General features: G+C 41.7%; 1 protein-coding gene across 1 annotated transcript in view; it reads right to left on the reverse strand.

Annotated features, from left to right (window-relative positions):
- The window catches only part of CCDC38 (coiled-coil domain containing 38), a gene marked incomplete at its 5' end in the record, with an annotated part of 31,352 nt that overhangs the window by 9,259 nt on the left and 7,808 nt on the right, over positions 1–14,285 (reverse strand). The window contains 5 exons of the mRNA XM_084876228.1: positions 2,103–2,238; positions 3,501–3,652; positions 5,968–6,034; positions 10,272–10,386; positions 11,380–11,543. Coding sequence (XP_084732354.1) covers positions 2,103–2,238; positions 3,501–3,652; positions 5,968–6,034; positions 10,272–10,386; positions 11,380–11,543 — 634 coding nt within the window. The remainder of the gene's footprint in view (positions 1–2,102; positions 2,239–3,500; positions 3,653–5,967; positions 6,035–10,271; positions 10,387–11,379; positions 11,544–14,285) is intronic.

The raw sequence follows: 14,285 nt of genomic DNA on the forward strand, positions 1-14,285 counted from the left end.
GGAAAGAATAAAATTGATTTTATAGATCATAATTGACCATAGCGCCAAAGTAACTGATAATTTTGTGACTATCAAAATTAGGTGCAACTGTTTATCTAAACCAGTGGTCGGCAAACTGCAGCTCACGAGCCACATGCAGCCCTTTGGCCCCTTGAGTGTGGCTCTTCTTCAAAATAGGACACCCTGGACAAGTGTATTTTGAAGAAATGGTAGTTAGAAGTTTAGGTTTAAAAAAAAAATGGTTCTCCTGACTTACTATCTGAAAAGGGATTTACTATCGGGGAAAGGGAGGGAGGGAGGAAGAGATTGAACATAAACTGCACCTATGGATGAGGACAATGGGGGATGGGGAGGGGGTGGAGGGGGGGGAGGAACCTGGTGGAAGGGGGAAGAAATGAGGAATCTGTAATAATATGAACAATAAAGATTGATAAAAAAAAAAAAAAATGGTTCTCGCTGAAGCCAGTTTGGCTCAGTGGATAGAGCGTTGGCCTGCGGAGTCAAGGATCCCAGGTCAAGGGCAAGTACCTTGGTTGCGGGCACATCCCCAGTAGGGGGTGTGCAAGAGGCAGCTGATCGATTTTTCTCTCTCATCGATGTTTCTAACTCTGTCCCCCTCTCTTCCTCTCTGTAAAAAATCAATAAAATATATATTTTTTAAATTGACTCTCAAAAGAAATTTCAATCATTGTACTGTTAATATTTGGCTCTGTTGAGCTTGCCGACCACTGATCTACACTAATAAAAGAGAAACATGCAAATTGACCAACAACAGATGAATGGGTAAATAACGTGGTAAATAAATACAATAGGATATTTTTCAGCCATCAAAGGAATTCTGATGCACACTATAACACGGATGAACCTTGAAAACATGCTAAGTGACATAAAAGGACAAATATTGTGTGATTTCAAGTAGGTGAATTTCTAGAGGAAGAAAGTAGGCTGGGAAGATGGAGGAATGGGGAAATACACTGTTCAGAGTTTCTATTTGGGATGATGAAAAATTCTATCAATTGTGGTGAAGGTTCCACAATAGTGTGAATATATTCAATACTGAATCATAACACTTAAAATGGATAAATGGTAAATTTTATGTTATGTGTATTTTATCACAATTTTTTTTAAATGGTTTAAAAACCAGCATTGAGGAACCACATTTCTTGTTCTAACAGTGTGCAACCTGACCATAGCCCCTCCTAAAAGAGGAACATGCAAATTGACCATCACTCCACTATGCCCACCAGCCAATCTGGAGGGAATATGTAAATCAGAAGGCCAAAGGAAGTGTGTGTGGGGGGAGGAAGGATGGGTACTTTTGGTAACCCTGCCTACCGACGGGTAGGAAGAACAATCATCTACTGATACAGTTCCCCTGAATCTACTTTTGCTTGAAACAAATGTGATCTTAACATAACATATTAGCATGAATTTTTATCCTTACGATTTTTACAAGAAAAACCAATGCAAGTTGGAGTTGTGGGTCTAGAAACTAACCTAATCATTCATTCAACAAACATTTATTGAGCACCTCTTTTAGGGACACTAAACTTAGTGAAGAAGGGTAAGAAATCCCTGCCCTCGAGGGGTTTGCATCCTGCTGGGAGAAACTAACATGTAAGCAAATGAGCACATTAGCCTGTGTTACAGGTCCTCCCATAATGACTATACACAAGCCTTACGGGTGGGCAAAATTTATTATAAGCTCAGTGTTGGTCAGATATTCCATTGTGTTGATTCAGTCCTTCCTTTGTCAATTATTTACTCAGGTTTCTACCAAAATGATCACAGGCAGTGAGCTACTTCATCTGTACTAGCATACACTCTGCCTAAAAGAAATGTCTTTATGGGGGAAAATCTCAACATCATACTTGGTCATAATTAGAGCAGCATTTTAATAGAACCCCAATGCCAGTTTGAATCCTTTGTGTCTACTCTGTAAGTGGACTGTTCCATATTGGCAAGGTTATTTTCTGCCTTTGTCATCAACCTGACACTTGTGGTTTACTTTTCTATCTCCCATTCCAGTGCTTAGTGCTGAGGTAAGTGCAAATTCTTATCATGAGCCAAACTTAAGATTACTATAGGCAAAGAATGCTTACCTGGGCATCTGAATTAAATTCTCCAAAACTAAATAGCCTGGACCTTAACTCCAGTTCTGCTGCTTTTTCCTCTTCTCTCATGCAGTTCTCTTTCAGCACTTCCTTCTGCTCCAAAAGGAACTCGATGTTTGAATTTCTATGACAAAAGAGGCTTGTCTGTAATAGGTGGTTTGGTGCAATAAAACATCACCCAGGAGTGTCAATACTCTTCCAGATCATGTGTTATCAGCCTATGTGTAGCCAGCCAAATCTGAGTTTATATTTGAAGACATTGCCAACATACATGCAACTTCTCGGGTTAAAATGGGACAAATGCACAGGGGCTGCTTTGAACCCTCATTGGGAAGCCTTTTCTTCCCCTCTGCTGCCTTCCCTCCCTCCCCCAGTAGAGAGCAGCAAAGCCAAGGTGTCGGGAACTCAAGTTGTGGTGAGATCTTGTCTGCGTTCCCAAACCAGGGTTCCAAATAGACTCCTGACTCCCTCTCCTAGACATTCCGACAGAGATCTGGAGATGGATTCGGACATGGATCCCCTTTTCCTGCCCAACCATGCCCACCTGTCCCCTCCCCTCCCCCCCATCATATTGTCGTAGATGGGGGCACCATAGCTGTGAGGACAGAGAGGAGACATGGATTAAAAGGATACATTAGTGGTAACAGGTGGCTGTGAGAGCATGATTTTTTAGGTTCATAACTTCTGAACAAGTTCATCTGTTCCAAAGTTCAATGTAGTTGGGCATTTAAGAAGATTGCTACCTTCCAGCCCAGAGGACTGTTCTGAAGAAGCTTCTACACAGTTTTACAATAGGTAGGTATAAAGATCTGTTCTCTGCGACTCAGAGCTGTTTACCAAAATGGTAATCATATAAAATTTTACAATAGGAAGGGGTGTCATGAGTCATCAACTCAGCCTCCTTCCCCTGACAGAAGTCCCTTTTACCATAGCCCTGATACATTGATATGCACATTACAAAAAGATACAATATTTAAGTCACCAAAGAAGCTGTTTTGCCGAGGAGAGTCGCAGCCAAGGGAAATGCATTTGTTAGCACTATCTCCCAAAGCATGGTTTGATTAGCCAGATGATAGGGAGAAATGGGTGTGAACTAAAATTAAGGCAGTAAGTGACACTTCCGTTCTTTTGAATCTTTTATTATTGCTAGTTGGGAAAATATTTTGACCTGTGAAAGGAAGTAGGGTCTAAAATGAAACTAAAGCTAGTCTATTCTGTGAAAATATAGCTTCAACTCTTCATACACTGCAATGGAAATATCGTTCATAAATATTTCATCTTAAATCCAGAGAGACCACTAGGAAGGACCCCTCGTGAATAAGTTGGACTCTGTCTCTGGTTAGAATTCGCGCAATAGGGTAAATCTACTTGTTTTCAATGACTTACACTTTATCCTGCATAAATTTTTCTCTTTTATTCATTTCTTCAAGGTTTTCATCTACATCTTGGGAATACTGTACCAAGGTCAGATTCTGCTCCTCCAGCTCCGTGAGGACTTGAAGTAGCTCTTCTGGTTCTTTGAAATAAATCTCTGGCTCCTAATGAATCAATAATGAAGAATATAATTCACTTAACACCATGCTGCCTAGGTACACATGACTTATCTAGAAAAATGCTTTCTGGAATACAGGCTGACTGTGAGGGAGACATGGGTGGAGATGGCAAAGGAGCCTCTTTCCACGGGAGTGCTGGCCTCAGGAAGGGGCATTGGAGGTGGCAGGAGAGATGAAAGGTATTGGGAAAGTGGAATAAGTGGGAGAGGAAAAGAGAAAGAAGCAAGGATGAAGCAGGAGAAGCAGGGCAGGAAAAGGGAAAGGGGTCTAGGGAAAGGCAAGGGGGGAGAAGTAGAAGGAAGATAAAGATGGGGGCTGCATGAAGGCCATTTTTTCCCCTAGTTTTAATTATTTTACATTTTCCAAAATTTTATGTTTAAGTAGGCATTATTTTAAGTAAGTTTAATTTTTATACACCCATATTAATCACATTTCCTATAGCCAGGGGGTAAAAACAACCTAAATGTCTATCAATGAATGGATGGATAAAGAAAATGTGGTATATCCATACAATGGAATGCTAACCATAAAAGGACAGAAATCCTGTAGCATGCTACAACATGGATGAACATAGAAAATATGCTAAGAAGTGAAACCATTCACAAAAGGACAAATACCGCATGATTCCACTTCATGCGTTATCTAAAGTAATAAAACTCTTAGAACAGTGGTAACCAGGAGCTAGAGGGAGAGGGTTAGAGGAATTGTTCAATGGGTGTAGAGTTCCAGTGTTGCAATATGAAAAGTTATAGGGATCTATTGCACAATAGTTTGCATATAGTTAACACTGCCATACACTTAAAAATAGTTATGATAGTATATATATATATATATATTTTTTTTACCGTCATAAAAAAAAAAAGATGCCTTGGATAAGGTGTGTTTTATATAATAATGGGTGGTGTTTTAAAGTGTTTTTTGGTCCAGCTGGTTTGACTCAGCAGACAGTGTCTGAAGGGCCCAGGTTTGATTCCAGTCAAGGGCAAATGCCCGGGAGGCGGACTCAATCTCCAGTGGGGGCAGCTGATCAGTAATTCTCTCTTCATTGATGTTTCTAGCTCCCTCTCCCTTCCTCTCTGAAATCAATAAAAATATATTTTAAAAAATAAAGTGTTTTGTGTTCCTTTAGAGTTTCTTATCATATTTAGGGCGGAGTTAGCTCAGAGTCAATCTTGTAGCCATGAAGAGCTATTTTGTTGAAGGTCAATTTATCTTGCAGTTTAGTTCCTCAATATATCTCAAGCCCTAATCTATCCTAATAAAAGAGTAATATGCAAATTGACCATCAATCCAACACACAAGATGGTTGGTAGGGAAGGGCAGTTGTGGGCAATCAGGCCAGCAGAGGAAAGCAGTTAGAAGGGACCAGGCCTGCAAGGGAGGGAAGTTTGGGGGTGACAAGGCCTGCAGAGAAGGGAAGTTGGGAGGACCAGGCCTGTAGGAAAGGACAGTTTGGGGTGACCAGGTCTGCAGGGGAGGACAGTTAGGGGTGACCAGGCTGGCAGGGAAGGGCAGTTAGGGGCAATTGGGCCGATAGGAGATCAGTTAGGCATTGATCAGGCTGGCACAGGAATGATTAGGGGGTGATCAGGCTGGCAGACAGAAGAAGTTAGGGGTAATCAGGAAGGCAGGCAGGTGAGCAGTTGGGAGCCATCAGTCCTGGATTGTGAGAGGGATGTCCCAGATTGGAGAGGGTGAAGACTGGGCTGAGGAACACCACCCCCGTGTCTCTCCCCCCCCCCCCGCCATGCATGAATTTCATGCACCAGGCCTCTAGTATATATAAAAGAGTAACATGCAGATCGACAGAATGGTGGAACAACCAGAATGACCACTCGACCAGTCGCTATGAGGCACACTGACCACTTCTTGGTCCTTCCACCTGGCCATCAGACTCCGATGCCTCAATGGTGAACGGGAAACCAGGAGTAGGTGGCAGTGGCTGCTGGCAGCTGAGGAAGATGGCCCTGATCACAGGCCAGGTCTAGGGACCGTACCCACGCATGAATTTCATGCATTGGACCTCTAGTGAAATAATACGCAGCCAGAAAGTGGCTATTTCTTTTAGAAGAAAAATGTAGGTAATATGTCTCCCAAATTATTACCTACTTTAGCATTTATTTTTTATAAAATGTCTCATGACAAAGATGAACTATATATACAACTGAGGAACAGTATCAAAATCATATTTTTCCTCTGGAAAGTTACGGAATAGTTGGAATAGGAAATTTTAATTTCAAAAGAAGAAATGCATATTTTACCAAACACAGTATTTAAATCAAGAAATATAATCTGGTTACCACTTCATATTCTATTTCATCATCTATCAAGCACTCCAAAGTGTCTTCTTCTGAACTTATAGATTCTCTGTAAAAGAAAAGAAAAAAATAAGATGCTTGATTTTTGAGTAATTTTCTGTCAACAGGTTTGCTTTCACTTCTAAATTTTCTTTGGAACCTGAAACCTAATTGTTTTCTCAATAGGCTGCTTAGCCTTTTAGGGAACTGCGTATCTCAGGAAGCAATGGATTCCATGAGTATGTCAAAGAAAACTAGATTCACCCAGACAAGGGTGACGTATGCCAACAATGAGTCCACCAGGAAGAGCTATACCAGATGGCACCAATTATTTGAGGTGCATCCATAAAGTCAGGTAATTTTCTCTGAGACACATGACAACCTACATTGCCACATCAATTTTGTCCACTTTAACTCAGTCTTCTTGGAAAATGGAAAGTGCCTTAGTCTTCAAAACCAAGCTTGTAACCCTGAGTGATACCATATTTGCTTTTTAAAAGCAGATTTTATTTTTAAAAACATCTTCCAATGAGAAAATGTTGGCTCCGGGTGATAATTTATATCATCAAAGAATAATTATGTGACTCTGGAGAAATTCTTTAAGAAGGATGTATTGAAAATGATTGAAATATTTAAAAAGTAGGAACTTTCAAGTAGAGGGCAGTGATGATGGAGAAAGTGAGTCAATGGGTTGGGGGAGGGAGATAAATGAAAGAATGAAATCATAGAAACCAAGAATAGAAAGGATGAAAGGACAGTTTACAGACTGAGAGAAAATATTTGCAAACCACAAAATCACAAAGTACTAGTATCTAAATATGTAAAGAATTCTCAAAACCCAACAGTTAATCCAGTTGGAAAACGAGCAAAAGACATGAATGGACATTTCACCTAAGAGGATATAAAGATGCAAACAAGCTAATGAAAAGGTGTTCAACACCATCAGCTACTAGGGAAATGCAAATCAAAAGCACAGTAAGTTATACACATCTATCAAAATAGTTAAAGCAAGAAAACAGTGAAAATACCAAATACTGATGATGATATAAAGAAACTGGATCCCTAATACATTGCTGGTGGGAATGTAAAATGGTACAGACACTCTGGGAAACAATTTGGCAGTTTCTTTAAAAACTAAACCTGTATCAACTATCAATTGTATTATAGGCATTTATCCTAGAGAAATGAACTATGTTACACAAAAAGTTGTATAAATACATTTACAGTAATTTTATTCATTATAGCCCCAAATTGGAACCAATCTAGATGTTCTCCAGTGAGTGAATAATTAAATTGTAGTGTGTCCATACTACTCAGCAAAAAAAAAAAAAAAAAAAAAAAAAGAACCAATTATTGATATACCCGACAGTTTGGATCAATCCTCAGAGAATTATGCTTAGTAAGACATCCAATCCCAAAAGGTTACATAGTGTGTGATTCCATTTATATAACATTCTTAAAATAATAAAAATCATAGAAATATAGAACACTTTAGTGGTTGCCAGGGACTAGGGGAGGTGGAGAAGGGGAAGTGAATGCGATTATAAAGAGGCAACATGAAGAATCCTTTTGGGTATGTTCTGTATTTGATTGTCTCAAATACATTGACTATATTGATGGCAATATCCTGGTTCTGATATTGTTCTACACTTCTACAAGATGTCACCATTGAGGGGATCTGGGTAAAGAGGACATAGGGTTTTTCTACATTATCCTATCTAATAAAAGAATAATATGCAAATTAACCATCACTCCGCCATACCCACAAGCTACACCCACCAGCCAATCAGGAGCGAGTATACAAATTAATCTAACCAAGATGGCTGCAGCCACTGAGTGAGCAGGAGGCTTGGGTTTCCCAGGCAATGGAGGAAGCCAAGCTTTCTGCACACCCTGGCAGGCCCAGGCCTCCACTCAAGACTACAAAGTTTCAATTATAGAAGATAAATAAATCCCAACAAAAATGGCTGCAGCCATGGAGCAAACAGAAGGCTTGGCTCTGCTCAAGGCTACAGTTTCAATTATAGAAGATAAGTAAATCCCAGATACCAGAGCCTTCACTTGGGTCACCGGGGGGGGGGGGGGGGGGGGGGGGGGGGCATGCCTGCAAACCACCATAGACCCCTCATCCAGGCTGCCCCATGCCCCAAGGGAACCTCCACCCTGATCCGGGACACCATTCAGGGCAAACCAGCTGCCTCCCACCCATGTACCAGGCCTCTATCCTATCTAAAACTATCTAGTCAAAGAGTAATATGCAAATTGACCGTCACTCCAACACACAAGATGGCTGCCCCCATGTGGACACAAGATGGATGCCACAAGATGGCCAGCAGGGGAGGGAAGTTAGGAGGAACCAGGTCTGAAAGGGAGGGCAGTTGGGGGCGATCAAGCCTGCAGGGGAGAGCAGTTAGGGGTGACCAGGCTTACAACGAAGGGCAGTTAGGGGCAATCGGGCCAGCAGGGGAGGGCAGTTGGGGGCGACCAGGCCTGCAGGGGAGCAGTTAGGTGTCAATCAGGCTGGCAGGCAGAAGCAGTTAGGGGCAATCAGGCAAGCAGGCAAGCAGTTGGGAGGCAGCAGTCCTGGATTGTGAGTCAGACAACCGTCAAAGGTTCCCAGATTGGAGAGGGTGCAGGCTAGGCTGAGGGACACCCTCCCCCGTGCACAAATTTCATGCACGGGCCTCTAGTTTCTTATAATCACTTGTAAATCTATAATTACCTCAAAATAAACATTCAATTAAAAACAAAGGTGATTGCTAAATGCCATAGTGCCCCTGAAATTCAGAGCACAGTACTGCGTTGACTTTTGTCATGTATGACTGTCATGGATGCTGTGGTACTGGCCCAGATCCTTTCCTTGGGGCTGGGGTACCCAACCTGGGCATCAATTATATTTTCTTAAAGCTCCCTTGGGGTAGCCAGGGTTGAAACAAACAACAATGTTGTATGTTCCTACTACCTCCTTTCTGAATGACGTGGTGAATTGCAAACACAGAGGCCAGCAGAGTAACCTAATGAATAGTTGGGCAGGAGACTCTGAGAGACAAAGACCCAAGGTGCAGGGGACAGGCAGTTTCTGCAAACAGCAGCTGCAGGCACTTCTCAGGGAATGCAGGGAGGCCTATGAGAACTCAGTCACCTCAGGAGCACACAGAAATGGCAACCACAAACTCCAATATCTGTTAGGATGGGTGTGGCTATGTGGCAGTGTGATAAAGAAAAGGCTAAGAGAGATATTTGGTGAAAAACATTGTTCCCAAGAGAGGTCATCAAGCAAGTATTGTACTCTGATAAGGCTGGCTCGTCGTCCTCTAGGGTGGAAGAGTACTTGCTGAGTTGTTTTTCTGCTCACAATGTCCAAGCGAAGTCCATATCATTGGTGATGGTGGAGGGGAAAAGAAATAACATATAATTAGAAATTAATTTTTGTTACTGGGTGTAAGATACTCATTATTCTGCACTGATATTCCCATTACTTAAAAAATATATTTATATTAGAATTATAATAATAGAAAATGAAGCTCTTTTATTCTATGGAAATTGGATTCCAAGCATAAGAATAAAATCAAAGGCACACTGGTAGGGGCCGGAGGGCATTTGCCCAAAACGATACGTGTCATAAATCAGGGACATAAATTGTGAAATAAGAGCCATGGTTCTATTGTTACCTAATTATATATGTTTCTAATCACAGGGTTGTTTTTTTTTTAATTGAAGGGAAAAAATGATGGACACTTCAATTGTTACATGTGGTGGAGAAACCTACCATCGACACATTCAAGTCACCTGCGCACCTGTTCCCCCCACATCTACATGCACCTGTTCCCCCCACATCTACATGCACGTGTTCCCCCCAAGTCTACATGCACATGTTCCCCCCACGTCTACATGCACGTGTTCCCCCATGTCTACATGCATGTGTTCCCCTATGTCTACATGCACATGTTCTCCCCACGTCTACATGCACTTGTTCCCCCCACGTCTACATGCACGTGTTCCCCCCACGTCTACATGCACGTGTTCCCCCATGTCTACATGCACTTGGTCCCCTCACATCATGTCCACACCCGATTCTGATTTGGAACTGAGCAGTGGGCAAAGTGATCTCAGGTCTTTTCATCCAGTGCCACCCGGGTGTCCCCAGACCATCTTTTCTTACACCAACACTCTTAGGACTTCCAGCGGCTCTTTCTGCTATTCTGTCTTGAAACCACGGCAGGTCTCACTTTTCTGCCCTCTCTTTTCCAGGTGAGCTTACAGGTCCTTGATCTCCACTGGGAGATGGGCACCTTCTCTGGTCTTACTTTTGTGAGTGAAGTCTCAGATCTCTCGTGATACCTTGGCTACTTTTTCTCCGTGGATGTTCTCCTGAAACCGATATCTTCTTGGAGCTCTCGCTGTAGTCTATTTTCCTGAATTCTAGAAATGGAAAAGAAAGAGGGATGACCCACTTCTGAAAATTAGAACTTTGTCTTCGAGTGAAAGTAGCATCATTGTAAAAGCTTCCAGGGACAGAGATATAAGAAGGGGACATCGTATCCAATAAACTTAGGATGTAGACAGCAAGGACTGGTCTCTGGAGCAGGCAGACCTCCTCTAGGGCACGAGGAGGGCTCTATCTCCTGCATCAGTAGGTTATAACCTCTAAAATCTCCGTGTGAGCCGTTCACTGCTCTGGACTCATTGCTTTATTTAGATTAATAAATATAATTGACTATGTCTCCATTTACTCAAATCATTGTGTGCTTTTTTTAATATATTTCTTTTTTAAAAAATATTTTATTAATTTTTACAGAGAGGAAGAGAGAGGGATGGAGAGAGTTAGAAACATCGATGAGAGAGAATCATCGATTAGCTGCCTCTTGCATACATACCCCCTACTGGGGATGTGCCCACAACCAAGTACATGCCCTTGACAGAAATCTTTATTGCTTTCAGAGAGGAAGGGAGTAAGGAGAGATAGAAACATCAATGATGAGAATCATTGACCAGCTGCCTCCTGCATGACCCCTACTGGGGATCGAGCCTGCAACGCAGGCACGTGCCCTTGGCTGGAATCAAACCTGGGACCCTTCAGTCCGCAGGCCGATGCTGTATCCATGGAGCTAAGCCAGCAAGGGCTCAAATAGTTTTTTAAGGTTTTTATGGATGCGAGTTTCTAGGTATGCTATCATATCATCTGTAAATAATATACTTTCTATGGCTCAATGTATATATTTTTACTGCTTTATATCTGAAATTAATCTGAGTTTCCAAATTAATAATATATTATAACAGAGACAGTGAGAATCCTTGTTCAGGTTGTGCTTGAAATAGAAATTCTGACTATTAATAATCAGCAAATAAACATCGAAACTAAACATTTTAGAATTAGGGACATTTACCGAAATTGAAATGAAGAATGTGACTCACTTGTTAATATTGTGGAAAGACTCTCCTCTATTTTGTCTCTGCTTTTTGACAGCTTTGCCCTTCTCAGCGCTTGCCTGATTTGCCAATGTTTTGGAGACAATTTCATCAGAAAAAATCCATATTTAATGTACTCTCTAAGGAGGAATTCTGTTTTTGATATTTCACTACTCAAAGGAAATGAAAATATAATTAGATATACCTGTGTGAAAGCATGTTCACTTTTTATGAAAAGGTTTTACAAAATTCATTCTCTTGATTATGTATTTACTTAACAAAAATTCTAAGTATGGCTATGAAAATAGAAGCATCAATAAAATATAAGAAGAAATAACCAGTAGGAAATTTATTTGAATAATAGAAGCACCAGGGTATGCACAGGTAGGGTAGACTGATGATAGTTTGACTCTACTTATTCCACCACCCCCCCCCCCCCCGAGGGAAATGAATTACATGTTAGACATAGGGAGACATTAGAAGGTAGCAAAAGATGGTACTTGTGTGAGGAGAAGAAAGGACACTAACACTCATTGAGTACCTACTATGTATGGGCGATACTCAGGAGATGCTACAGATACAATTTCATTCTCAGTATAGCACTTTAAAATAGTTAGTGTCATTCCTATCTTTTGAAAGAAGAAAGACTGACTTACAAAGTCATCTGCCTGGTAAATCGTAAAGCCCAGCATTCAAACCTGGACTGAAAGCCTTTTCCCAGCCTCACATGGCTTTCCCATAATCTGATTTCAACATGGACACAAAAGGAATCCTATATAATAAAACCCTAATATGCAAATCCATTGAACTGTGGAACGACTGGTTGCTAGGATGTGCACTGACCAACATGGGGCAGAAACTCAATGCAGGAGCTGCCCCCTATTGGTCAGTGCGCTCCCACAGGGGGAGCGCCACTCAGACAGAAGCCGAGTTCATGGCAGGTGAGCACAACAATGGTGGCGGGAGCCTCTCCCTGTTTCTGCTGCAGGCAGAAGGTAAGGAGTGAGGGGTCCTGGACTGTGAGAGCTCTGGACTGCGAGAGGGATGTCTGACTGCCAGCTTAGGCCTGATCCTGTGCATGAATTTTGTGCATCGGGCCTCTAGTGTTTAAAATAACAATGAAGGCCCTCAGAAAAGTGAGCTCCACCCTTATCCTTCTGAGCCTTCCTTATTCACACACACACTCTTCAATATTCAACACCCTTATCAATATTACTCCTATATCAGTATCTTCATCGTCAGTACTTCTTTGGGTCAGTACCATCCTAAAGCCCTGGTGTGTGAGTGATATTCAAGAGTCAAACCTGGATGTTTTCACCCTGGCCGGTGTAGCTCAGTTGGTTGAGCATCAATCCATGCACCAAAAGGTTGCTGGTTCAATTCCCAGTCAGGGCACATGACTTGGGTTGTAGGCTCAGTCCCACTCGGGGGCATGCAGGAGGCAGCCAATCGATGATTTACTTTCAGATAGATATTTCTCTTTCTCCCTCTCCCTTCCTCTCTCTCTAAAAAAATCTTAAAAACAAACACACACACACACACACACACACACACACACACACACACACACACAAACAACCCTGGATATTTTCTTCTATAGTCAAGTGTATCTTACTTGATTTATGTTAAATATCTAAAGAAGCTCATGGATCACCAGTCACAAGACGGTGGTAGTCCCTCATTATACCACCACTTAGCCTCCCAGATGTGCAACAAAAAACAGAGCTAGCGCAGCAGCATGGCTCAATGGTTGAGCATCTACCTATGAACCAGGAGGTCAAGGTTCGATTCCCGCTTGGGGCACATGCCTGGGTTGCGGGCTCGGTCCTCAGTAGGAGGTGTGCAGGTGGCAGCCATGTTTCTAACTCTCTCTCTTCCTTTCTCTCCCTTCTCCCTTCCTCTCTGAAATAAATAAAAATACTATATCTATCTATATCTATATCTATATCTATATCTATATCTATATATGTGTGTATATATTTTTTTTTTTTAAAGAACAGAGCTAATTTTGACTAGAATTGCCCTCCTTCCAAGCAAAAGCTTAAGAGCCAGCCTCTTTCCTGTTGTAAACAGACTCCCAGCCCTCCCTGCGGGAGAGGGTCACCGTGGCCCATGAAGAGAGAAGGAACAGAGTGCAGGCACTTGCATCCCTGGCTCTGTTACCAGCTAGCTTCTGCACATTGCTGAGGTGATAAGACTCGAAAACCATCTGCACTTTTGTTCAGAAAGTCCATTGTGCATAAATACAGAACTTTATTCAATTACAGGCAGCTACTCTAGTTCTGTAAATAGAACAAAGGAGAGAAGGGAATTCTCCCTCTTGGAAGCGCCATCAGCTAGCTCCTAACATAGACGGGCTACTGTGGCCAGAATGTGTTTGAAACACACATTTTGTTAGGAACAACTGGTTCCAAAGAAGCTGCCCCCCGGGTCATCTGCTGCATTTTAGACAAGCTGTAGTCCTTCTTCCCAAAAAGCCAGGGGAAGAAGTTTAAGTCTAGGACTTGGTTTTCGAGCAGTGCTAACCATTCTCCGGAAGAAAAAAGTTCTAGCATGCTTTGATTCCAAGACTACAGAGTCTCTCGAATCATTGGCATTACTGCCCAAGGGTGATGACAGAAGAAAGCTTCTTTAGATATTTAAAATGAGATCCAGGTGACCATGGAAGAAAGCATCCAGGTTGGAAAAAAAAAACTAAATACTGAGAGTGTGTCAGGTGGTGTTATAATTTTATCTCAATTCCTTTTTTTTTTTTTTTTTTTTTTTTTTTTTTTTTTGTCACTATGATCTGGGTTTTTAACATCAGTGCTAGGTTCATCTACATGTGCAGTTAAATTTACAAAATACCGCCAATTGTAATTGTAAGATCATTGTAAAATGAATCCCCATTGCAGAGATGTTAAAATATGCAG

This window comes from Pipistrellus hanaki, assembly GCF_964339955.1.
Source record: "Pipistrellus hanaki genome assembly, chromosome: 3".
NCBI classification, from domain to species: domain Eukaryota; kingdom Metazoa; phylum Chordata; class Mammalia; order Chiroptera; family Vespertilionidae; genus Pipistrellus; species Pipistrellus hanaki.